Source organism: Nymphalis io, chromosome 28 (genome assembly GCF_905147045.1).
Source record: "Nymphalis io chromosome 28, ilAglIoxx1.1, whole genome shotgun sequence".
In the NCBI taxonomy this organism is placed as follows: Eukaryota; Metazoa; Arthropoda; class Insecta; order Lepidoptera; family Nymphalidae; genus Nymphalis; species Nymphalis io.
In genome coordinates, this window is record NC_065915.1 from 2,655,788 (window position 1) to 2,682,048 (window position 26,261).

Genomic DNA, 26,261 nt, shown 5'->3' on the forward strand with positions numbered 1-26,261 from the left:
TACTTAAGAAGTCATCCAATATAATTTTATTTATATTCTGCAGCTACGTAATGTTTAAATACACAGAATGACGGTCTGAATCATTTCTATATTATTAATTATATAAATAAATGTATTACTAACCTTTTATGTCCACCTGTCATCGTTTACCGCCAAGCGTTTTTGACAGTGCATGGCGCGAAATGCGAAACAACGCCCGTGAACGCGTTCGATATTTGAAATATTTTCGTATCTGGCCAGTGTTTGTTTATATAAGGACTTTATGCTTTTTTATCTATTCGTTTTAAAGTACAAGTGTCAGTTTATGGAAAAGTGTATTTTTTATATTAAAGTTAAACTATAAAACGATTTAGTATATAAATTAATTTAATATATTTCACATAGTTTAAATATAATGTTTATATAAAAGTAGGTATACATAAACATAGGTCGCAATTATTTTATTACGTTGCTATAATGTGTAACAATGAGTAGGGTTGCTATCGGTTAAATTAAATATTAAAACAGAACAAGAAGTCCAATAGACATTTTATCCACTTACGTCGTAGTTAAATTATCTTTTTTCATACCTTTGCAGTAAACGATATTTTTTCGCAATTTTTAATATTAACACGACAAATTTTGGTTTTTACGCGAGAGTGTATGTTTTTTAATTGAATATAATTTTGAGAGGGTAAGGTGAAACAAAGATGCTTATATGTAAACACAATCGTGTATATACGAGTATCGTGACTAGTTATGTACATAGCTAAGTAATTTTCTGAGAAGGGAACCTTCAGTAGCGGTTTACGGGACGTTAAGCGATGTAAAAAGTCGCAGTTTTGATCTTTCCCCTTGGGCCAATGTCCCCACTCCTAAGACAACAAGCTTTACTCTTAATTGGAGGGGTAACTAGGAACTTCCTTAAGGGTTGAAAACTCCCAAGGTATTCCTATCAAAGACAGATCAATCTGTAGAACTCATATAGTATTATTTATCTCCATTTTATAATATTTAACATTTGAGAATAAGTTTATATGTTTTATGTGTCCAATATATAGTACAGACGTACACAAATGCATATAAACAAAACTATAACACAACTTCTATATATCTTTCTTATAATTTCTTTTATGTAATTGCATTGTTACATAAATCAATTCGTACATTAATTTGCAATTGCGGAAAACCTAAGATACAAGTTTTGAAATATAATGGTGTAACAACAACACTTCAAACAATTAAATAACTATTTTTTTTAACACTTAAAATTTCTAAACGAAACATGATAAAAAATCCACTAAGTTTGTTTCTCCGGTTCTTCTAAGGGCTGGGTGCTTCTTTTTCGAACCAGTCGTAGTTTCTAATTTGACTATCAATAAATAAGTGTAATGATTGCATTTTGAATAAACGATTATGATTTGATTCGTTTTGATTTACTTAAACGATAAAAACTAAATATAAATTAAAAAAAAAACTCGATTAAAAAATCCCCTGAAAAGTACAAAAGAAACTATCGAATTTGTTATTTACATTTTAACAAATGGTAATAATGAGCTCGAAAACGTAATATTTTGACTTATCGATTTTCGCTATTGGATATTTTTTTGTGTTGGCTGTTTTATTCCTTGTGCTTATTATTATTAAAAAAAAATGCTGCTTTGTTCACTTGTAATGTACTAATTTGTTTGTCGTATCTTCATCAGTTTCAGTGAAAATATACTGTAACACATTTAGAATTCAATTACAGACTTTATATATAGTTAGATCGGATTTTTTATTTTCAATTCCAAATCACTAAGTCATCGTCTAGATCGCCTAGACTGCATTTGGATTTGGACATCAGCCAGACGTCAGTTCGATGAACTATCGTGTTTATTTTCTTTTGCATCGCAATCTTAGATGCAATGCGGATTGGCGAAATACTTAATGTTCTGTTAGGTTTTGTTCACTAGAAAACATCAATCCAAATTCTACGATTTATTTCCATGTTGTGGCGGATTCCAAAACCAAAATAAGAACCCCTTTTAGTGGAATTGTACTAAAATTCATAATTTGAATGCATTTGGATAAATGGACTATCATACTACAAAATAAAAGGTTTTTTGTATTATTTACATTTATAAATTAAATCAAATAAAAATATAATTTATTCATGTAAGCTTTTAACAAAAACTTTTGAATCATCATTTTACAGAATTATATAATGTAAAGCTACCGGATCGGAATGTAGATTCTACCGAGATGAACCGGTAAGAAACTAGTTGTTTTCGATTTCAAATTCAAAGTTATATAAAAGTCTGCCTGGGAATGAACAAGTACCAACTCCATTCTTTTTTTGTTATTTATAATCTTGTGTTGAGTAATATAGTATATATATTTATTTATATAATGATGATGGTGAAACTGCCTCGTTGGTGGTCCTAGGTTCAATTCCAAGGTCGGGCTAATAAAAAGTTATTGGGTTTTTCTGTCTGAAAATTATCAGTAGCAGCCCAGAGTCTATAAGTTGGAAGTGTACGTAAAGCCGTTGGTCCTGCGCCTGAATTCTTTCTGGTCGTGTCGGATTGCCGTCCCATGGGATTATGAGAGTGAGGGAAGAGAGAGTGCACCTGTGTTTGCGCACACACTTGTGCTCTATAATATCTCCTGCGTAGTTAGCTAATCTCTCTTGAGATTGGCCGCCGTGGCCGAAATCGGTCTGGAGGATATTATTATTATATAATGATATTTTTTTTTAACAAACGAGTAAAATTTATTATTTGCTTAATAATGTTTTCTTTAAGCGATACATTGTATTTCTTGAATTTGCATTGAATTCCTCCTTTTTATAGAAAGAAGTTTGCTAGAAAAAGATTACAGATTGATATAGTTTCGATTGAGTCGTGTGACTAATTTGTTTTATCTTTTAATTCAAATTTGGAAGGCAGTGCGGATAATTGTTCCACATATAATTCTTTATATTATACATCTATCCTGTAATACTGTAATACTATCTAGCCTGTAAGTGTCCTAATGCTGAAATGATTATTTTCTTGAGGAGATAGAAGCTTATACCACTATGCTGCTCCAAAATGCTTACAATTCTCATGCTCAGCGATGAAGGAACCACTGAAATTCTGCCACACATATCCACCAACCCATATATCGTGGTGGAATACTTCCAAACCGAGCGGGAGAGGAGACCTTAGACAAATGATGGGTCATTGGCTGTTATTTTACTGTACTATTTACTATAAATCAAACTTTTTTAAATGTTGCCACTTCATTGAATATTCAATGAACTAATCTCGCAACGATATAACGGAGTATTTCCAGTTTAAGAAAGTCGTAAAAATATAAATAAAACGATGTTATACTTGACACGTTCTATTTATCAAAGCTGTAAAAGTTATTTATATATATGTTTAACCTTATTATGATGTATATAATTGTATAAAAATTATATACGTATATTGACTACCTGATGGTAAGTGGTCACTTCCGCTCATAGACAGTGGCAGTGGCAAAGAAATGTTAATCACCAAACAATTCACCACCAGTCTTAGATGGTTCTTGCTAAGACGTTATGTACCTGGTGCCTATTCTTACACTGGCGACCTTTCCCTTCCGGAATACAACAATATCAAGGATATATTTGGTGGCAGGATATACATGATATAACTACCCGAACGGGCTCGTACAAAGCTCTACCACCAATATTACAAGGATTTATTTATTTCCGTATTTTATCCCTATCCACTAATCATGACCAACTGATAGATGACAGGTACACAGTATTTTAGTCGAACTTTAACTGAAGAGTACAATACGTGAACAAAGCCCAATCTCCAACCTTCCAATATTGGTTCAATTATGCACAGCCAACTACTCAACACTAATATAATCAACTATAATAAAAAAAAAAAACCTTGGCGACGTTTGCCAAACAACGTAATATTAAACAATAGTCACGGCTCTATAGATATCGAATAATTTCGCCGTGTTTTTAGTTTGGCGACTAATTAATTTGTTCGCTGTATTTTATTTATTTATTTTTGTATCATAAGAGTATATTTACTACGTGATACATAACATTATGATATGTATATATATATATATTTATATTATTATGTGTTATAAATAATTTATAATAAATAAAATAAAACATAGTTAACGTCTATACTGCTACATGCTACAAATAATATTAATAGTTTTGACATTTCTTTTTTTTTATTGTGATAATGATATGGTATCGTTCAGCTGAGCCTCATATTATATTTCGAAATAATTTATTATAAACAAAACAAAGCTAATTTTAATACTTTGAAAAATATAAGAACTAATAGCTAAATTATTTTATAAAAATTTGGATAATGGATATTATTACAAAATATATCAGTGATACGCCTGGCCGTATTTCCCGCCAATTGTTAAAACCAATCTGACAGCTAGACGTAAAAAAAGCAGCGTAAAGTTCGACTTATTCTGCTCATAATATGTTTTTATTAGCAATGAATTACGTTCGAATTTCGAACGAGCGAACACTAGTACATTTAAAGTCACGTGATATACGTTTACACAGTTTTGGATGTGTGTCATTCGCCCTTCAATATAAAAGCGAATCGTAAGCACCATGCCAAATGTTACAGGAAAGAAGCGAAGACCGACGCTGCCGAAACTGAATCATCGTGCAGTATACATTAAATCTTCAGATTAATCAATTTATCGTAATACTTGGTCACCGAGGCGCATTTGGCTATATGCTGAATCAAGTAACCGCCTATTTTGTTTCTTGCCTACAAAATTTATAATATTATATAATAAAAATAAAGGTATATAGTAAGTTAGGAAAAAAATTGGAAAGATGCCTTTTTTAGAAAAATGTTTTGATCTAAATAAAAATTAGTGGCCGCGGAATAAAAATCTGCTGAATATTTGTGGGTAAACTTTATATATTATTTTTCTACTCCAGCTGTGACTACGTTCATTTGAATTATAGATAAAATATTTTGAAAGCAGACGAATTTTTTAAAAGTATGACGTAACTTTTTTAATAATCGGTATTTGGAAAATATAATAATCCTCGATACTGACAATAATAACAATCCTTTATTCGTAAATTATATATGGCTCAATACTAACGTTAACAGCCAAACATCATAGGTTCTGATAATAACTTTTATAATAAATTGCCGTCTATTTTTTTATGTGTAAGCTCATTTAATGTATTAAATGAAAAAATCGGAACATAACTATCCTCTTTAAAAGTAAGTACATTAAAGAACTTGTAATAGCTTACGATAACTTAGCTTTTCGTTAATTACTTGTTTTCATGTAAATTACGTTGTCTTTTATGGAAAAAATAAAGATTTTTAAACCAATATAAAAGTTATAAGAAATAATAATTAAATCTAAAGCACTAAATTCGCTTCATCTCCAAACTTTCCACGTACTATATATTTCACGGCATACTATAATTAACATAACGTTCCCGGAGTAAGTATTCTCAAGAAAACGTTAGTTGGCGCGTAAACGTGATAACCGCTCGTGTCTGACACGGGACTCGTGATAGTGGCCGATAACACAACGGTATATAGTGCATTCCGAGTGACAATTCATTCCGATTGGTTTATAGCCAGTCCAGGTCACGGGGCTTTCCCCGTTTTTTTTTTTTGTTTTTTTTTTCACGCAGTTGAAACCTTCAGAAAGGTATCCAGCTCCCATGGTACTGGGTTATGTGGGATTCTTACTCACTAAAACCAATGCGATGGCCGTCCTCGGCACGGATCGGAGAGGCTGCGGGATTGTGTTGATATAACGCATCCGCGGCCCCTCCCGATTGTCATTCCTCTACCTTAAGGTTACTTAATTAAAATAATTTGTATGTAACAAATTATTTAAACGTTAATTTAAACCTGAATGGTCATGGTCATGTCCCAATGGTTGTCAATGATTGTATGTGTGTCGGTCCAGGTGGTGTGTCATACGGTAGCATGCACAAGCGATCCGTTGACGCTCATTCAACAGACATACACCCCCCACTTACTGTGGGGGAAATGATTTTTTCAAGCAAGATAAAAAAAGCGTGCTTTGTAATGTCAGTGAGTTGTCAAATAGTGCATTTCAATAAAAATATAATCTAAACTATGTACTTTTAGTATTATCATCTGTGATAGGGCTTTGTGTAAGCTTGCTATGTATATGAAATATGCACACTACTTGAAATATTTTACTGGTGGTAGAGCTTTGTGCAAGCTCGTCTGGGTAGGTACCATCCACTCATCAGATATTCTACCGCGAAACAGCAGTACATGGTATTGCTGTGTTCCGGTTTGAAGGGTGAGTGAGCCAGTGTAATAACAGGCACAAGGGACATAATAAAGGGCCATCAATATTGGGAACTAAGATTCCCAATATTGATGACGCATTGGTGATGTAAGCGATGCTTAACATTTCTTACAATGCCAATGTCTAAGGGCGTTGGTGACCACTAATCATCAGGTGGCCCATATGCTCGTCCGCCTTCCTATTCTATAAAAAAATCTTTATATCAGCTTAGTAATTATCATTAGTGCTAATAGATCAGTACTAACCTGCTTAGTGACAAGTGAGAAGTAATCGTTTTTACGTTGATATTAATAGTCCGTTATTATTGATCAGACAGCCAATCGAAGTGGAACCCCGCCACTATTTTGCTCAGTGTGTGCGAACACTGTTTAAAAATACTCGCCGTTTTACTTGTCACTAAGCTTGTAGTTGTTTACGCGATAAGCACCGACAAGAGTTTAGTGAATAACGGTTCGTGGACTTGTCACTAAGCAAAACAAAATAAATAATTTACTCGACGTTAGTTTCTAATGCTAAATACTTGTCAGTTACATATAATATAATAATATATATATTTAAATAATATATTTTGTGTAAACATACTGAATAAGTGCTTAGTATAAATGCCAGCGCAAGTGAATATCAAACCAAAAATCTTTGTTCAATATAGAAGCGTTACACTTACTTATTGAATGTCATAAATGGTATGGGTACGGAAATAAACACCGCAGACCTGAAAAGAACCGGTGAAAAAAAATCAGCGGGATATATGTTTTTTTTTTTGATACTATCGCGATACTATTTACTTATCAGCAAAGTCCCTTTATTTTTTTTCGTTGGAAAAACGCGTTGCGCGTTTCCCCCACGGGAACATGGGAAGGGCACACATACCCATACCCCATGTGGGGCTTTCCGGTGTCCAAGGCGCCGAGTGCGCCCCGAGTATCGGAATACCCACTAAAAAACCAGCAGTACCCTTTCCGTCTTAACGAGGAGCGCCACAGGCAAGTCCCTCATCAATATTCTCTAAGCACTTATCGCTTGCTGACAGTGTAAACAGCAATGGCATGTGCTTAGTGACGAATTGCAACATCAAATGCATCCGTAATCCGTAACAGCCTGTGAATGTCCCACTGCTGGGCTAAAGGCCTCCTCTCCTCTTTTTGAGGAGAAGGTTCATCAAATGCATGCTTGGTCCTTAATACCTTTCTGCTAACACCAACGTCTAAACGATTAGGTATTTCTCATTTGTCACTAAGCAGGTTATCCTAAGCGATTAGCACTATTCACAACTAAAAAGCTAGCGAAACTTAGCGTTACCCACCAAGGTTTGAAGGGTCGGTGAGCCAGTGTAGTTACAGGCACGAGTGATATAACATTGGTAGGGCTGTCGTTAGCTTCTAAATCATAATATATAAAAACGTGCCGATTATAATATGGAAGTAGTCTGATCAGCCAGGAATAAAAACATTTTAATCTTTAACTGTATCGAGTTTAATTTTAATTAATGCAGTATAATTATAATCTATACACACATACAAATATGATGTATTTTAATGATACTCCTGATATTAATGATACTCCTGATATTATGTAACATCAAAATTAGTCCACTTCCCTGTTAAAACAGTAGTGGAAACTTAACTGGCATAAGTGTTAAAATATGATTATTATATTAAGTTGTAATATACGATATGCTGTATGTTTCCCTAATAAATAAATAAATAAATAAATAATAATAATCGATTTGCAAACATAAACAAAATTGTAGAGAAAAAAGAAATTATTATAGTTTTCATAAATTTTACTACGAGTATTTTTACAATCTTAATGACGATCTAAAATTACAAAATAAATAAAATAATTTTATTATAATAATAAAATTTAAAAAAGGCCTTTTCGTCACGTGCTCATGAATCAATGTAAGACTAAAAAAAAGTGTTACATAAACATTGGCCAATGCTGGCCAGTGTTTGTTTTGAACATTTTGAATGCATGCATTTGAATATAGAATGCTTTGTTTCGTTTTTCGTTAGGATGTGCAAGATCAAAGAGATTACAGCCTATCCTTTTATTGTTTCGTCATTTATAACTGATCGAAAGACAAGATGGCTTTGAAATGTGTATCTTCATTTTAAGTGATTTAAATAAACATTATTTAATTTTAAAGCATAACAAAAATGGATTTCTAATAATAAGGAATTAGGTATCAAACGAAGCTACCGTCAATTTCATAAACTTTAATTATTTTCTTTTTTCTTAATTTTGGGAGCGATATAAATTATATAGGATAAGGCAAACGCATCCTGATGTACAATATATATAGCTAGATATTTATACAGATTAAAAGCTAAATGTCAAATTTACGCGCCCTTTTTGAACTATAATGGCGGCAATAATTTACTGAGATGTGTCACAGATTATAATTCAGCCTAATTATGAAGATCCTATATTTTGCTTCCTCATTCCTATTAAATGTCGCACTGGCGCTTTGCCAAGCCATTTTGATTGTTACATCATGGATTCACGGTCTGTACGATCTGTAAAAAAATGGTGATATACTTAAGCTTTCATATAAAAATGGATGTTGTTGCATAGTTAGGAAAGTTGGTTGTATTAGAATTTTTTTGTGCTGATAGTTTTTTTTTTTTAACACCAACGTTTCAGTCATACTATCAATAATTTTACCACAAAATACTAATAATTTAGATATATTTATTCTTCATTAAAGGATATTTGAGCCATTATAATTCATTTATGCCCAGAAATAAGACTTGTTTGTTTGTTTGTTTGTCTAAGACTCAAATTAAAAACTGAAAAGTCTGTTGTAGTATTAAGTTCGGAGTGTATTTTTTTTAATATTGGGGCGAAAATATTGGGATTAAAAATTCTTATATCCCATTGTTGGTGTCGCAATATTGGCCTAAAGAGTTGTTTATACTTCTTACAGTACCAGCCTATCGGGACAGGTGACTTACCATTCACTCCTTATCTATCTCGTAAAATAAATAAATAACGTTATTTTTCATAACTGCAAAGTTGGCTACGCACGCGCAGACCATCTTATAATATATCTATGGTTCTAACAAACGATCGTACTGTTATTGGTAACTTGCCAAACGATCGCTCGCTACGTCAAAACTTTAATGACGTAACATTTTTGGGATGACGAGCATTTCCGTAATTTGTATCTTTATTAAAGATGTCGCTTTTCAATGTTCACTTTTATAATTATCAAACAAATCGTGACTGATGGTGAGCGTGGCTGGTGGATGGTGGCAGCATTTCCTTATTGAATCGCAAACTAAAACTAAACTAAATTAACATATATCTCAAGGTAGATTTCAAGGTATGTCAAAGGTGCGTGATTCTACGTATAATTTATCCACGGACAGCCACGCACCGCACCAAGGTTTTTCCAACGGTGCGTGTCAATCGGTTTTAAGACTCGAAGCCATTTTGACGTTACAATATGTAACGTGAAAGAGAACGTATCGCTGCAACTACAACTTTCGCAACGAACCTTTGAAGTTACCAACTCGCGACAGATCCGACGCACCGCTACGGACTCGTCTGCGGTTCCACAGACAATAATATTGAGCGTCGGTGCGGGCTGATCGGCGTCCGTAATATTACGCACTTTTGTATATAAAAATGAATGTAGGTATATCTATTTGAGATTAATATTTTAGTTTCTTACCTTTTACGCTTTTTTACAATAGGCTGCCTGAAAGAGTTGAAATATTGATGATTCAATAAGGCTTTATTGTAAAGTTTACATTAATAAAAATATGCATTTGAAATACAACTGGGGGCCAATTCTGCTTACAAATTGTTATTTTATCACTATCGAATCGAAGCGTTATCGTTGTTGTTTTTTCCATTTTCCTATTCTTTAGTTAAAGTATTGACTATTTCCATAAAAGTCAACAATTACGTTTGATTTTGACACAACGGTATATGTTAACATATTATCGGTTGGGTTCCGATTCGAATAAATATAGATTATTCAAAGTTGGATCGGAATTGAATCGGGAACGTATCGTAATCGTTATAAATTAGTAGAATTCGGCCCCTGAATTGAATTGATTACTTTGACACTGCTTGTCATCATGGAAGCTAATACATATTTAAGAGTATATATTGCGCTCCCTCCGCCTGCGATTTTTTTTAAATACAATTGACAACAAGTATAATTACGCAAAGTGTGATGCAAAAATAAAACTATTAAAAAAATTAACAAATTAATAATTATACTTGCCAACGCAAAGAAAAGCACTAGGTATATACATGTCTGTGTTTCCAATGCCTCAGTAAGGAGCTAATCAAACATCTAAACCAAAAATAGCCTTAGTTGTATCATTCGATAAAACTCCATCGAGTTTTACACCAAAAAGTTTTCATTACTGCCATAACTTTATCAAATTTAACACTTCGATAGTAACCATAGCTCCGTAACGAATATAGATCGGTTGACTCAGACACGAATCTCTTCGTTTATTTCTGTTATGGGTAAGGCAAGAGCCCTTTTGGTCTTCTTATACATCTGTGTGTGTATTTTAAAGATTTATATTTAATTTAAATTTTCTATTTATTTATCTGTGAACATTTTATTACTATGGTTGTGACATTGTTTTTTTTTATTGTCTTGCGAGTTGTGACTGGTACAAAATATTCTGCCAATGAAATTTATTAAGTCTTCTTAACTTTTTACTTAATATATGAATTAAGTGTCAATAAAGTATAATAAAGTAAAGTAAAATAAAAGTCGCAGGTTCGATTCTGAACCGTTTGGCTATAGTCGTCCCCTCTCCTACCACAAGCTTTAATTGGAGGAATAAATAATAATAATAATATCCTGGAACATTTTTCACACACGGCCATCTGATCAAATTAAGCTTGTACAAAGCTTGTGTTATGGAAACAAGACAACTGATATACTACATATACTACTTTTATTTTGTAAATACATACTTATATAGATAGTTACACCCAGACTCAGGACAAACAGACATGTTCATGCACACAAATGTCAGTCCTGGGTGGGAATCGAACCCACAACATTCGGCGTGAAAGGCAAGTATCTACCAACCACGCCAACCGGCTCATCGAAAAATATTAGTAATACCATAAAAACCGACATTGCTTTTATTTGTTTATAAATTATTTGTATTAACTTTCGATACATTATTTAAGTCGGCGACAATTAACTTATTTTAAATAAAGTCATGTTTAACTTCGATAAGTAAATGGCTATGTAATGTATGTGCCTATAGAAAGCCACTTAATACTACATTAGTACCCTAATTTGATTGAGGTTTGAAATTCAATGAGGGTAATTATATCAATTATTTATTACTCCTGTCATTGCATCACAGAGTTAATTTATTACTTAATAGCTTATAACATAAAGGTTATGTGCTGACTCTTTCATATATTTTATTTTAGGTACACATTTATATTATGGGCAAAGGGTATTAAAAAAAATAATAATAATCGAGCTACAGTTATGATTAGTAAATATTCAAGGAGTTGAAAGATATTAAGGTTTATAGAGGCAGGTATTACGAACAATAGGGTTCCATCTGTGCCCATAATTTCATGATGTTCAATTGGGTAGTTAAGGCGTGAAAGCGTAACAATGAAACAAGTCAACAAACTCACACTAGCAATTATAATATTTGATTAGGATTTCATTTATCATTTTCATCAAATTGCGATTTGTACTAACGATAGGATTTTTTTAGTGGTACAAATATAACCTGAAAACAAATTAAATGTCACACCATAAATAATCACGCACTCGCAGACGGACAACGAAAATAAAACGAACGCCCGCTGCATTCTCGCGATGCAGTGTTTTTTTTTTCAGCTTCTAAATTTGAACGTGGCCACGCGCCAGTATCGGCGCGTGCGCTCCCCAACGCGCATTACTGTTATAAAATAACCAATTTAAATATTGATTTTTTTTTTTCGGTGGCAACATTCTTTTCGGTAAATATCGTTACCTTTTTTTCGAAGATATTATAGATTTTATCCTGTTTTAGCGTGTTTTGTTTTGTGATTAACAAATTAAATTAAATTATAGTATTTAATTTTATGTAATTTTTAATTTTTTGTTCATCTAATAGAGCGTAATTTTAAACGTTTACATTAAAAATGTTTTATAGAGCCCAAGCATAGAGTCCTGTGGCGGCCAGAGCGTTCCAAATTTAAACTAGTGCTGTTCCATGTATAAATAAAGAACTAAGTGATGAGTTGAGTGGCAAACGTTTCGTGTTCCATGTTCATACTGTGGACATAGACAATTGTATAGATTTTAAGTGAAAAATTTTTATGGTTAAAAAAAAATGGGTAAGAAGAAAAAACCAAACGGAAAGAAGGGCGCTAATAGATTCTTTCGCTGGATAAGAAGGTATTTATGAAAGTGTGACGACAAAAATGTTTTTTTTTTTAATATTAAAAAAATAACATATGATGCATGATTTTTTTGTGTTTGTTATTATACATAATGTACATAATAAATAAGGGTGACTAATATATAATTAAACATACGTATGTATATCTGTTTTTTAAAACGCTTATATTTAAGAAAATCAATAAGTATTAACGGGCACTTTTTAAATGAAATAATTAAGTAACTTAAATAGGCTTTCTTCTTAAACTTGTTGCAAATACCTACGGTTTCCTAGATTCAATCCAAGGATTAAATAATAAGTTTATATTTTTCTTGTAAGATATTCTTAGTAGAAGCCAGTTTAGAAGTTGAACGTTTCGGTGCCTCGGAAAGCACGCGAAGTTTTTCGTCATGTGAAATCTTTTCGGTCGTATCGGATTAGCGATCGGATTATGAGAGTGAGACAATAGATAATGTACTGTTTTGACACACACATAATGACATGTAAACTATATTTTCTGCGCATTGAGAATTCGGCCAAAATGACGTCACAATATAGTTGTCTTTTACTGGCATTAAAAATATTTAAACGATAATAAAAGTAATTAAGTATATATATAATAATACGGTAATTCGCGCCTGCTTATGCATAATAAAAAATAAAAATGATGATTTATGTTAATATCTTTTAAACATATGTTATGTGGTGTGCAATATGTAAACAAAGAAACATCAAAATATAATACATTGGTAAATCAGAGTCATGAATAAAATATTTCTAGTAATTGGCAGTTAAAAGCTTTTTTTTATAAAATATGAAGGCGAACCAAGCCCGCCTGAGAAGGTTCCATCCATTGATCACATATTCTACCGCCAAACAGCAATAGTAATGCGTTCCGGTTGGAAGAGTGAGTGAGCGAGTATAACTAAAGGCACAAGGGACACAACATCTTAGTTCCACACGGCGCCAATCTATAAGCGGTTGTAACCATCATGAGGCTCATTTGCTCGTCCGCCTACCAATATTAAAAAAAAAAATTTTCGTATAAAATATTGACCATCACTTACATCGTCAAAATGCTTCCAACTTTGGGAACCCTATCCTATAATTGTGTTAAAATCCGCAACAAGTCGTTTAGCGGTAGAACAAGTGATGAGTTTGGTACATATCCAGATGTACTTGCACAAAGCCCTTACACCAGCTGCTTCTCGCTATTAATGTCGAGACGAAGCTCTTACCAGGTGGCCGATAGTCTGCCTTCCTAAAAAAAGTCTATTCTCTTTGCATATGTTTTGTACAGATAAAAAAATGTCGGTTTGTTGACATCTAATTAATTCTGGAACTTTCTGTATGACTTTCTAAATAGCATTAGCCGCATAATTTCCTTTGCAATACATGATACGGTGTGACCAGTTCTTTATATATGTAATGTTGTTTATATATTTTTTTGTATCGTACATATATTCGGTTCAATAAAGCCGAGGTGATCCAGTGTTTGAAACAATTGAATATTAACCGGACATTGCGAATCCAAACAATGGCCCGAGCCCTGGTTTGTATTCAGGACCTTGGGCTCTACAGCCTTATAAACTTGACACTAGACAACCAAGTCAATCAGAAATAGAACGCATTATAATATATATTAGTGAATTAGATCTTGACGAGCCGGTTGGCGTGGTTGGTGGATAAAATGCCTTTCACGCCGAAGGTTGTGGGTTCGATTTCCACGCAGGACAGACATTTATGTGCATAAGTATGTATTTAGAAAAAGAAAAGTAGTGTATGTAGTATATAAGTTGTCTGGTTTCCATAGCACAAGCTCTGCTTAATTTGGGATCAGATGGTCGTGTGTGAATAATGTCCCAGGATAATTAGATCTATATTTGTTCCAGCAAAAGGTATGTATATTAAATGTTTCACAGTATAATGACCTCTGTTCCGTTCCGGATATATACATATTCCATTCAATAAAGGTGGAAATATAAACAGACGTTATTGATTAATTTATCTTTATTTATATCAAGCAAAACTCGCAGCTTCGCCAGCGTGGAAAATCCGCAATCTATTAACATGGTATTTGAATTAGACACATAAAATATTCAAATTATTAAAATGGCTGATAACTCGGAAGCAGACATATTAATTTAAAAAGAAGCAGTTTTGATTTTTTTTTACATATATAGATATTTCAATTAACTATAATTTATATAGTGGACCTAATTTTACTTCTAAAGCTCCCATAACTAAATCGACGACATTTAAAACACAGAATCCGTAATTGATAAATCATATATTAATCAAAATCTCGACCAATGGCATCGCGTCAATTCAAGGTCAAAGTTGTTTATTTGTCTTTACTCCTCTTTAGAATAGTCCATAGACAATATTCCTTATTGTACTTGTATTTTATATTATACTGGCTGCCCGACGTCGGATGGGTAAAATGAAGATTTTATACCGTGCTGTTTTTAACCTTTAAGATATAAACATTCGCGAACTGTGATCTATTTGCCCATACTGTGTACTATTTTGTTCAACTGACTGCCTCGTTGGTCTTACTACGAAAATTCTCAGTAGCAGCCCGGAAACTGGCAGTTAGAAGTTTGTACACTCTCGTGCCTTGGAAAGCATGTTAAGTCCTGCGCCTGAGCTCTCTGGTCGTGTCGGATTGCCGTTCCATCGGATTAGTGCGCCTGTTTTTGCGCACACACTTGTGCACTATAACAAGTCCTCAAGTCGTCTATACCGCAATGTTTGAAGACGAAAGTCTTCAACCAATGCGTCTTACCTGCCATGATATACGGTGCCGAAACGTGGACACTAACTGCGGGACTAGTCCACAAATTTAAAGTCGCTCAGCGTGCTATGGAGCGAGCTATGCTCGGAGTATCTTTAAAGGATAAGATCAGAAATTAGATTATCCGGAAAAGAACCGGAGTCACCGACATAGCTTGCAAAATTAGCAGGCTGAGGTGGCAGTGGGCTGGTCACGTATGTCGTAGGACCGATGGCCGTTGGAGCAGACGAGTCCTAGAGTGGAGACCGCGAAGTGGAAACGGCAAGCGCAGCGTAGGGCGCCCTCCAGCCAGGTGGACCGACGACCTTTAGAAGGTGGCGGGCACCAACTGGATGCGGAAGGCGGAGGACAGGGAGCTTTGGCGCACCTTGGGAGAGGCCTATGTTCAGCAGTGGACAACGATTGGCTGTTGATTGATTGATTGACTTGTGCACTATAATATGTGCTACTGCGCAGTTGGCTCATCTCGCTTGAGATTCGCCGCCGTGGTTGATATTTGTCGGAGGACATCATCAATAGTATTGCGTGTCGCAACACACCGTGTGTAATTGTGTAATTTAATGTACATATAACATATGTAACATACATGAGCTGAGATGGCCCAGTGGTAAGAACGCGTGAATCTTAAGTGATGATCGTGGGTTCAAACCCAGGCAAGCACCACTGAATTTTCATGTGCTTAATTTGTCATTATAATTCATCTCGTTCTATATGGTGAAGGAAAACATCGTGAGGAAACCTGCATGTGTCTAATTTCACCGAAATTCTGCCACATGTGTATTCCACCAACCCGCATTTGAGCAGCGTGGTGGAATAAGCTCTACCTTATCCTCAAAAAGGGAGAGGAGACCTTAGCCCAGCTGTGGGACATTCACAGGCTGTTACAACATACATACTTTGATCTAATTTCGACAGAATTGTTTCTAGCATGATCATGAATTAATTAAATAAGTAAAATATATTTATGTCTACGAATGTTATAAAGATAAATAGTTTGTTAGTTTGGAAGAAGCCATTATGTACGTCTATAGTCCACAGAGAGAGGGTTCTTCTTGACTGGCCCAAAAAGCCAGTCCTGGTACGGGCCTTGGAGTTTCTCCCTTTACCCGGGCTGTTCCTCACCGGCGAGTCATACTTGCCGTGTCATTTTATTTTTGGCCCAAAGGGCCAGTGTCTCAATGACCCAGTGGCGATGAAACTTATTCACAGTTTATCTAAAACTGAGCGAAGAAAACAATATAGTCCACATCAATCAATGGTCCTCCTGGCTGGCCTAGGCCAGTCTGGGTACGGGCCTCGGGGTTGCCCCCCCTACCCGGGATGGTCCTCCCCGACGGTTCGACCGTCGTGTCGATTCTTTTAGGCCCATAGGGCCAGGGTCGTTGTGACCCAGTGGCTATCTTTCTTCAGTGGTAATCTTGTTCACTGGTTATGTCGTCCTACCGCGTCTCCAGATCGTCGTCTTCCTCTTCACCGATGCCTGCATCGGCGCTGATGGTCGGCGACAATAGGAGCTCACGAGGTAACGGACGCCCCTCAGGTGGTCTGGCATGAAGTGGTGCTATACCGTGGAGGTGTACGCTCGCACTGCTATCTGCCTTAGCAAATAGCGAGCGAGCGAGCTTGCGGACGAACTCCTCCACGGTGGGCGTCCTGGTGTCTCTATGGATGACATCATTTCTGACGTACCTCGGAGCTCCTACAATCAAGCGTAGGCATCGGTTCTGTTGGATCTGAATCCTCCGCTTCTGGTACGCTGAGCAGAGTGCGTACCAGGCGGGGGCCGCATACGTCAGGCGCGAGCGGACGTAGGCACCGTAGACCCTCAGTCTGGTCTTTAATGGAAGCCGCGACGTGAAGAGGGTGTGCAGCTTAGACCGGGCAGCCGCGGCATGACTCACCACCTTGTTAACGGTGGGTATCATGCGCAGCCTGCGGTCCAAGTGACACCCCAGGTAGCAGACTGAGGTCTGCCATCCCACGTCCTGGCCTCGAAGGGTGAGCCGACGCATCGGCTTGTCAGCACCGACAAGCAGAGCGGCCGTCTTATCGACGTTGACAGCCATCCTCCACTTGTCTAGCCAATCCGGTATCAGATCCAACACTCGTTGCATCTTGTTTATTGCGACGATCTGGTGGTAGGACGACGAAAAGAATGCGCTGTCGTCCGCGTACAGGGCCAGCATCACATCCTCTTCACCCTCACGCAGATGGTCGCGGAGGGTAGGGATGTCGTCCGTGTACACCGCGTATAGACGCGGTGACAGGCAGCTACCCTGGGGTACTCCGGCTCGAATGGGGCGCGGCTGAGAGTCCGCGCCTTCCACCGAGACATAGAAGCTTCGGCCTTCCAAAAACGACGCCACTACTCGCACATACGCGAGAGGCGCCGAGGTGTTCAAGAGCTTAGCCAGGAGTCCGGCATGCCACACTCGGTCGAAGGCCTTCTCCATGTCGAGAAAGACCCCGACGGTGGGATGCCCTTTGTTTCGCTCACTGGCTAAGTGGCTAAGAACTCTCGCCAGCTGGAGCGTCGTTGAATGGTCGCTGCGGAATCCGAACTGCTCCTCGCGCAGGGGCAGATGAGGCGCGAGTCTCCGCAGCAACAGACGCTCGAACAGCTTGGCGATGTGCGAGAGTAGCGTGATAGGCCGATAGCTTGCCGGGAAGCGACGATCCTTCCCGGGTTTAGGGAGGGCGATAACCTTCCCTCTCTTCCACGCCTCGGGGAAGTGTCCGGTCCGGAGTATCCCGTTAAAAGCACTCGCGAGCGCTACGAGGCAGTTGTTGGGTAGCTGCATCAACGCGGCGTTGGTAATTCCGTCGGGGCCTGGCGCCTTCCTCTTCGGTAATCGGAAGACGGCCTTCCGCAGCTCGGACAGAGAGATATAATCGTCTCCCTGGAGCGGCGGGATTGGGGCCGACAGGAATACCTCCACTTGCCTCTGGATCGCCGCGTGATGATGGACGACATCGATCTTTGATAAGTCCGGTGGGTTGGGGGTGAATTGACCCTCCAAATGTTCCGCCAGGATCTCTGCTCTGTCGCTGGCGGAATATCTTCTGTTACCCGCTCGATCTAGTAGCGGGTAGACAGGCGAGTCATGTCCGGTAAGCTGTTTGCAGAGGTGGTACAACGTAGTGTCGTGCTCGGATGCTCGATCGATGGTGGCCTCCCAGTAGTCATCTTCGAGAGCCACGAGCGCACGCGACACTTCCTCTGCAATCCTATTGAGGTCACGCTTCACCCTCGGGCAGCGCGTTCGCGCCCACAGTCGGCGAAGAACTCGTTTCTTCCTCAGCTTTACTCGGAGCGAGCTCGGCAGCTGGTCCTGACGACTTCTCGGTGTGCTTCCTTGAGAGGTGGCTGCTTCTTTGGCTTTCTGGATCGCCTCAGAAATTTTAGAAGCAGCTCCTTCCACATCTTCAGTCGTCGCGATCGGGACCGTGAGCTCAAACTCCGAGAGCTCTGAGGAGTAGCGCCCCCAGTCGACCCGCAAACGAGGGGAGCGGGGCACTGTAAAGTCGCGCTGGAGGGCGATTGTGACCACAATCGGCAGGTGCTGTGTGTTGAGGTCGTAATTCACCTCAACATCGATGGGTGCGTCTAGTCGGTGGTGCAGCACGATGTCCAGGACTTCCGGCTGGTACGAAGGGTTAGTCGGTATGTGGGTCGGCGCTCCTGGACCCAACACACCGTAACCCTGCCGTTCGCTATCCTCAAGCAGGTGCCTACCCGCCTGGGTGATGACGCGCGAGCCCCAAGCGTGGTGCTTCGCGTTCAGATCACCCACGATCAGTGTAGGCATCGGCGAGTCGATAAGCGATTGGACATCGGTGCTGCAGAAAACCTGTCCGGGTGGCTTGTAGGCGGCATACAGCAGCAGCTCCGTCTCACCAGCATGCACACGCACCCCCTGCGTACGTAGGCTCACAAAAGGTGCATGTGCAATTTCTTCGTGTATGATATCCCTCCTCACCAGGGCTGCAGTCCCTCTGAATGGGCAGCCCCGGGGAGAGACTTCATCTCGCCGATACACGAAGAAATTCGGGATTCGGAGCTCGATCTCAGCCGAGAGCTTCGTCTCGCCCAGGAGGATTACGTGAATATCCTGCGACTGGGCGAGTAAGGTCAGCTCCCGGATATGGCCACGTATGCCACCTGGGTTCCAATATAATATTCTCAGCTGGAATTGAGCTTCGCAAGAGCGGCTATTCCAGCTGAGATGGCAGGTATTATGTCCTGGCCCTGTGTATAGGCGACCAGGATCGCCGTCAGTGCCTCCATGAAGACCCGGACGATGATGGTGGTGTCCAGGCCTTTCGCACTGGCCGAGGTAGTCATCTGCGCAGGGGGAGGCACTTCTTGCCTCACCACCGGACGCGTGGCGGCAGCCGGAGCGAACTTTGGCTCCGTCGCTGCCTTCCTGGGCTGCGGCGTCGATGCCGCCGCAGGCTCAGTCCTGGGAGGCCTAGCTGCCCTCTTTCTTCTCTTCTTTTTGTTAGGCACCTTTATAGGCTGGTCCCTGGCCGTCGGCTGGTTGGCTGGAGGCGCCAAAGTTGTTGGGGGCGCAAGCTTGGCTCGCACCTCCGTGGCTTTCTTCGCAGGGGGTGGCTGCTTGGTTCGCTGGTCGACTACTATCGTCGCTTTAGGTTCTGCGACGATAGGGCGACCGACCACCTGCTTAGGTGCTACCGGGGGGACACGCTCCCTGTCCCCCTTTGGCTGTGCTCTCGGTCCGTTCGGGTGAGGGGCGGGCACGTTAATGCCCCTCCTTCGTGCTTCTTTCTTAAAGACCGGGCACCTCCGGTCCTTTGCTGTATGCGCCTTAGCGCAGTTTGCGCACGTCGGTGGTTCCGAAAGAGGTCTCGGGCAGTCCCGTGCCAGGTGTTCGCCGGCGCAGCGAACACACTTTTGTTGCCTATGGCAATTGGCCGAGGAGTGGCCAAATGCCTGGCAGCGGTGACATTGAGGCGGGCTCTTCGCGCCTCTCCAGGCTTCAATCAGCAGGCCGGGCATGCACAGGAGCTCAGTAGTCTTGTATAGTGACCTGAGCTCCTGCTTCTTCAGGTGCACCAGCTGGACGAAATAGGTGCACCCATGTCGACCTCTTCCGCCTGGGATCGCCTTCGCGCTCTGCGCAGGGAACCCTAAACTGCGCAGGGCGGCGATCACCTCTTCCGGGGGTGTGTCGAGTGGTAGCCCCCTAATGGCCACCTTGGTTGGCAGTTCCGCGGCTGGGCTATAGCAGAACCAGGATATAGTCTTATCCTGGTTCATAGCCTCAGTCAGATGGCGCTGGATGACCCGAAATTCCTCCGCGGATCCGGGCAAGAAGCGCACTCCCTTTCCCAAAGGGCGTGCGTTCGGGGCGTGTCCTAGCTTGTTTTTAAGCACCTCGAAGTGCCTCGTCCAGTTCGGTAGGCGTTCCGCCGTGATCGGCGGGTAGCTAGAACGAGGCGTCGCTCTTGGGGCTGGTACCGGTGCAGGGGCTCGACTCCTGGGCGACGCTGGAGCGGCAGCGGCCGCCGCATAGGTGACCCCTGACGGTCCCGGTTGCGGTGAAGTGGGACGGGAGGCTGTCCTCTCCTCGACCGTCGATGGCAGTGCCGCGTAGCTCGTCGAGTCACGCGGCCAGGTGTCTTGCGACCCCCCCTCCATTGGGGAGGGGGATCGCGGCGGTGGTAATTCTTTTGGCCGTCCTTTTTCGCTTGCTTCGCCCGTTGTAGGCGATGCCGCGCGCGATGAGGATGCCGAATCCTGCGGCGATCCGTACGGCGGTGATGCAGTGGAAACATCGGTCTTGGGGCGCTTGTCCTCCCCTTCCATTGACTCCGGCGAAGAGTCCGGTCTCGGGCGCTTGGCTCCTTCCGCGCCTGCTGTAGACTCAGCTACAGTGGCGGCGAAGTCTGCTTCAGCAGCCCGGTGGACGTCCTCTCCACCGGTTTCAGCATGTATTATGCGTATACGCGGGGCGGCGGCGGGGGTGAGGGCGACAGGCACGGTCGAGTTGTCGAAGATGTCTCTTCGAACAACTGACCGCGCGATGCCGGACCTGCCTCGGCCACGCTTGCGTTGGTCTAAGGGGGGGGGCTCCCCCCCTTCAGACATGATGGTGGTGTCGGATTGCTGCTCTTGATGTGTATGCACGGGCACCACGACCTCGGCGCGTGCAACCAAGCCAGGTGAGACCCCTAGGGGAGGCCCAGCTAAGCGCCCGCGAGCGGAAGTTCGGTCCGTGCACACCGGTATCTCTGTTCTTCAGCTTTCCTTGGTTTCGTTGATCCTGCAGGATTTTTTGATAACCAAAAAAGTGCAGGATCTATTCGTGCGCTTCTCTTCACTTGAGCAGGCAGACTCCTGGCAACTAGCACCGGCCGTTTCCTCAAGCCGACGTCGGAGGACGCGGCGAGTACAACTGGCACCGGAGGGGGTCGTTGCGGGGAGCGGGGGATGTTCGATCGGAGAGATGGCACGTCTTACATATACAATAATCTCACCGAACACAATATGAGAATATTCAGAGAATACCCTCAATCTATATATATTCGATTCGATATATTATATTAATATAGTCCACAGTGTGCCTAGTGCGAGTAATTTCGAGTATTGTCTCTAGATGGCGTTGTTTTCATTCCATGCAAATAGCAGTTAACATCAACGCTAAAATTATTTAATAATTATATAACATAGATTAGAACATAAAATATATATAAGTTGAAATTGAACATTACGAAGTTTTACTAAGTAAAACATTTGCGAGTTGTTTGTTTGTCAAATGATATTTTATGGAATGATATGCTAGTCACCTGAATAGTTGCTGAATCGTTAATTAATAATAATTTTGTCAAAATATGGGGGAATTTAAAAGTATAATTTCGAAACGTGACATATAGCTATGTAATTTATATTTTATAATGCGTAAAGATCAAACGTTGCTATACTTTCTTCAAAGATTAACACTTCGGTTGAAATACAAAATGGCGGTTCTTAGACGCTCTAACAAATCCAGCCTAATTCTTTAATTGGCTTAACTGTTTATTCCATTAGACTTACCGATATAAAAATATTGTACAAGTAGTAACAGCCTGTGAATGTCCCACTGCTGGGCTAAGGCCTGTTCTCCCTTTTTGAGAAGGTTAATAATAATAAAAATATTTGTTGGAATTTAATTTTATGTAAAGAAAAACTAGCTTATATATGTATATAATATGTATCGTATTTGTTTTTTTTAACCCCCAACGCAAAAGGGAGATGTTATAAGGTTTTGTTTTGTTTGAAACCTGATGTGACATTTGAAGATTTATTAAGGGGTTTCAAGCTCATCAGCTCATTTCCCACTTGATAAAACGGACTTGGCAACTTTGAGATGTCCGATTGATTTGAAATTGCGATCCCGGTGCGTTCGACAAACATATTTCATTTTTGCGGTACCTACACAGGCGGGCTTGCACAAAGTTCTATCATTAAGTATGTATATTATTTGCATATTTGAAAAGTAAAAGTTTTAGTAAGGTTAATCTACATGTATTGGATGAATAACTTCCACACGGTAGAATAAAATCCAAGACTTCTCAAAAACAGATGTGACCTTAACTTGATTTGTTTGTAAGTTTGCTTAATTTCCATAATTGTCAGTTCTATCCGACAATAGGTCTGTAGCTCTATAACCCCGGTCCCCGGTTTCCCGACAGCATTCGGAAGATGTATTAGATTAGAAATGAAACAATGACTATGACATAAGCGTGTAATTGACTATTGTAATGCATCCGGTCATTCAAAACGCGATTATCTCCCGTTACGTAGACAAGGGCTCGGACCTCGGTACTATAAATTAAATTGATACTTTAATTTATGCCGCAGGAGTTCTACAGCTCCAATCGTTTGTTTTTTTTTTTTTACTTTAAATGGATATAGAGTATGAAAGTATAGAGCTCCGTCTTTTGGTATGTTTGCAATTATTTCAGGAACTAAACAATTTAATGTTATGATTCTCGAATGTGTATAAATATGTCGTAATATTGGTGATTTTATGAAATAAATATATTTTTTAATATTCAACATAGTGTTCAAATTATTACTTTTGTGTAAGATGAATTTAATTTAATCTTTTTTTTAGACCACATAGTATTAATAGCTTACAAAATTAATTAAAAAAAAACAGGTCGTAGAATCCACCGGTACTATTCTAAGAACTCATATCATTACTTGCCCGTAAAATGTCGACTTATGGTGATATACTATTTTGATGCGTGTGTTATTGAAATGTTATAATAATTATGGTCAATATCGCATATCACGTTTCACGACCGTTTTATGAGGTGAGTTTCGAGTTTGTTCCCACAGAGCTTACAAAATTAATCATATAAGTAATAATAATTATAAATGATAAAAATTAGTGTACTTGACTGCATGTACTCATATCGGGCTAACATCGCTGAGGATGTGACTCCCATTGATCCCCCAACCCAACCCACTGATCCCATTTTCTTTTTTGGCATTAAACCAACATATATTACAAATGTGACTCATTTTCGTATATAAATATCCGTAACCGTAACAGCCTGTGAATGTCCCACTGCTGGGCTAAAGGCCTCCTCTCCTCTTTTTGAGGAGAAGGTTTGGAGCTTATTCCACCACGCTGCTCCAATGCGGGTTGGTAGAATTCACATGTGGCAGAATTTCAGTGAAATTAGACACACGCAGGTTTCCTCACGATGTTTTCCTTCACCGTAAAGCACGAGATGAATTATAATCACAAATTAAGCACATGAAAATTCAGTGGTGCTTGCCCGGGTTTGAACCCACGATCATCGGTTAAGATTCACGCGTTCTTACCACAGGGCCATCTCGGCTATATAAATATAATATTTGTTAACTCGACTACAGCGCCATATGTCGGATTCAAGCAAAACAATGTACCGTCCTCTCAACATAACTAATTTATAGAGTAAGTATTCCTCATCGTTTAGAACAATGATTCTCAACCTCTTTTTTTGCTACACACTTTTAACGATTTCAAAATTTGGCGGCACACAAAGAAAAATGTAAATTTAAAAATTATTTACTTACCTATACACACTGCGTAAAAACCAAATAAATTTATTTATTTTTTTATAGAATAGGAAGGCGGATGAGCATATGGGCTAACTGATGGTAAGTGGTCACGCCCATAGACATTGGCATTGTAAGAAATGTTAACCATCGCTTACATCACCAATGCGCCACCAACCTTGGGAACTAAGATGTTATGTCCCTTGTGCCTGTAATTACACTGGCTCACTCACCCTTCAAGTCAGAACACAACAATACCAAGTACTGCGGTTTTGCGGTAGAATATTTGATGAGTGGGTGGTAACTACCCAGACGAGTTAGCACAAAGCTCTACCACCAGTAGAATGGATTTAAATATCTTTTCCTGTTAAAAGGAACTTTCTTTTTAAATCATATTATTTAATAATATTAACATAATTATGTCCAAAATTTGGCGGAACATTTACAATTTCGCGGCACACAAAAGTGCCGAGGCACAGTGGTTGAGAATCACTGGTTTAGAAGTTACACGATCACAAACAGACGCACAAACGAATAACTATAATAATACACTCGACATATTTATTATTTATTTATTTTATTTTATTTACTTAACAATATCAATCAACCAAACAACAATTAAATGATGGCACGACAAAAACCACGGAAGTTTTCTTTACTGCCTTCCCGTCTATGTATATATACATACAATATACGCTGTAATTGTTTTTTATAATACATCTTCAACTTATATTTAATATTCCTATTAGTTATTTCTCGTCTTGTTCTATTATATAAGCTATTTATTAAGCGAGGAATTATGTAAGAGCTAGTACGCTGTCCATATTTATTGTTAGCTGAAATAGTATTTTTTGTTGTGTCATCCAACGGGTTTTTATATCATGCGGAAAGTCATTCTAAAAGTCTGTATTGAAGAATTGTTTTTTCAAAATATGATACTTATCTTTGTTCTATCCTATTATTTAAATACAATTTTGCATTAAAATCTCTACCTGCTTACTTATAAACGCTGTTTAGCGGGTGATAAGTGAAACATTGACGTCTTTTTCTTTCGGATTTCAAATCAATTATGACAGAAAGAGAGATCAGTGTTTAGCTAAACAGCTGCTAAAACACATTTATTAGTAAGGCCGGCTCTCTTTTTTTCATCTTTGGTTTGAGATTCGAAAGAAGAAGACAGAATATATATTATAACCGACCATTTCATTAAATTACCTCAGACCAAAAAATAAGAATGCCTTACCGAACAGACCTTTATGTATGAGAAATTAATATTAAAGGATACTATATATTAAGAGCCGAGATTGCCTAGTGGTTAGAACGTGTGAATCTTAACCGATGATTATGGGTTCAAACCCTGGCAAGCACTACTGAATTTTCAAGTGCTTAATTTGTGTTTATAATTTATCTCGTGCTTGACGATGAAGAGAATATTGTGAGGAAACCTGAATGTGTCTAATTTCATTGAAATTACGCCACATGTGTATTCCACCAACTCGCATTGGAGCAGCGTAGTAGAATAAGCTCCAAACCTTCTCCTCAAAAGGGAGAGGAGTTAGCCCAGCAGTGGGACATTAACAGGCTGTTACTCATATATTAAACAGGATCAATAAACGTGTTAGTTTTTTCTTATATTATATAAAGCTTATATATAAATAGAGTGTTTATTTATGACATAATGTTATCGATGTCATTCAAGTGTTAACATAAGCCGATTACAATA

At 39.1% G+C, this 26,261-nt stretch overlaps 1 protein-coding gene across 3 annotated transcripts in view; it reads left to right on the forward strand.

Annotated features, from left to right (window-relative positions):
• The first annotated feature begins 5,514 nt into the window (after positions 1-5,514).
• The window catches only part of LOC126779053 (uncharacterized), a 54,264-nt gene continuing 33,517 nt past the window's right edge, over positions 5,515-26,261 (forward strand). The window contains exons 1-2 of one of the 3 annotated variants that reach the window (XM_050502831.1): positions 5,515-5,550; positions 12,459-12,703. In XM_050502831.1, the coding sequence (XP_050358788.1) occupies positions 12,639-12,703 (65 nt within the window). In that variant the 5' untranslated portion in view covers positions 5,515-5,550; positions 12,459-12,638. Of the gene's footprint in view, positions 5,551-12,249; positions 12,283-12,388; positions 12,704-26,261 lie in introns of those variants that run through there. The other 2 variants (XM_050502832.1, XM_050502830.1) reach the window with 2 other exon arrangements.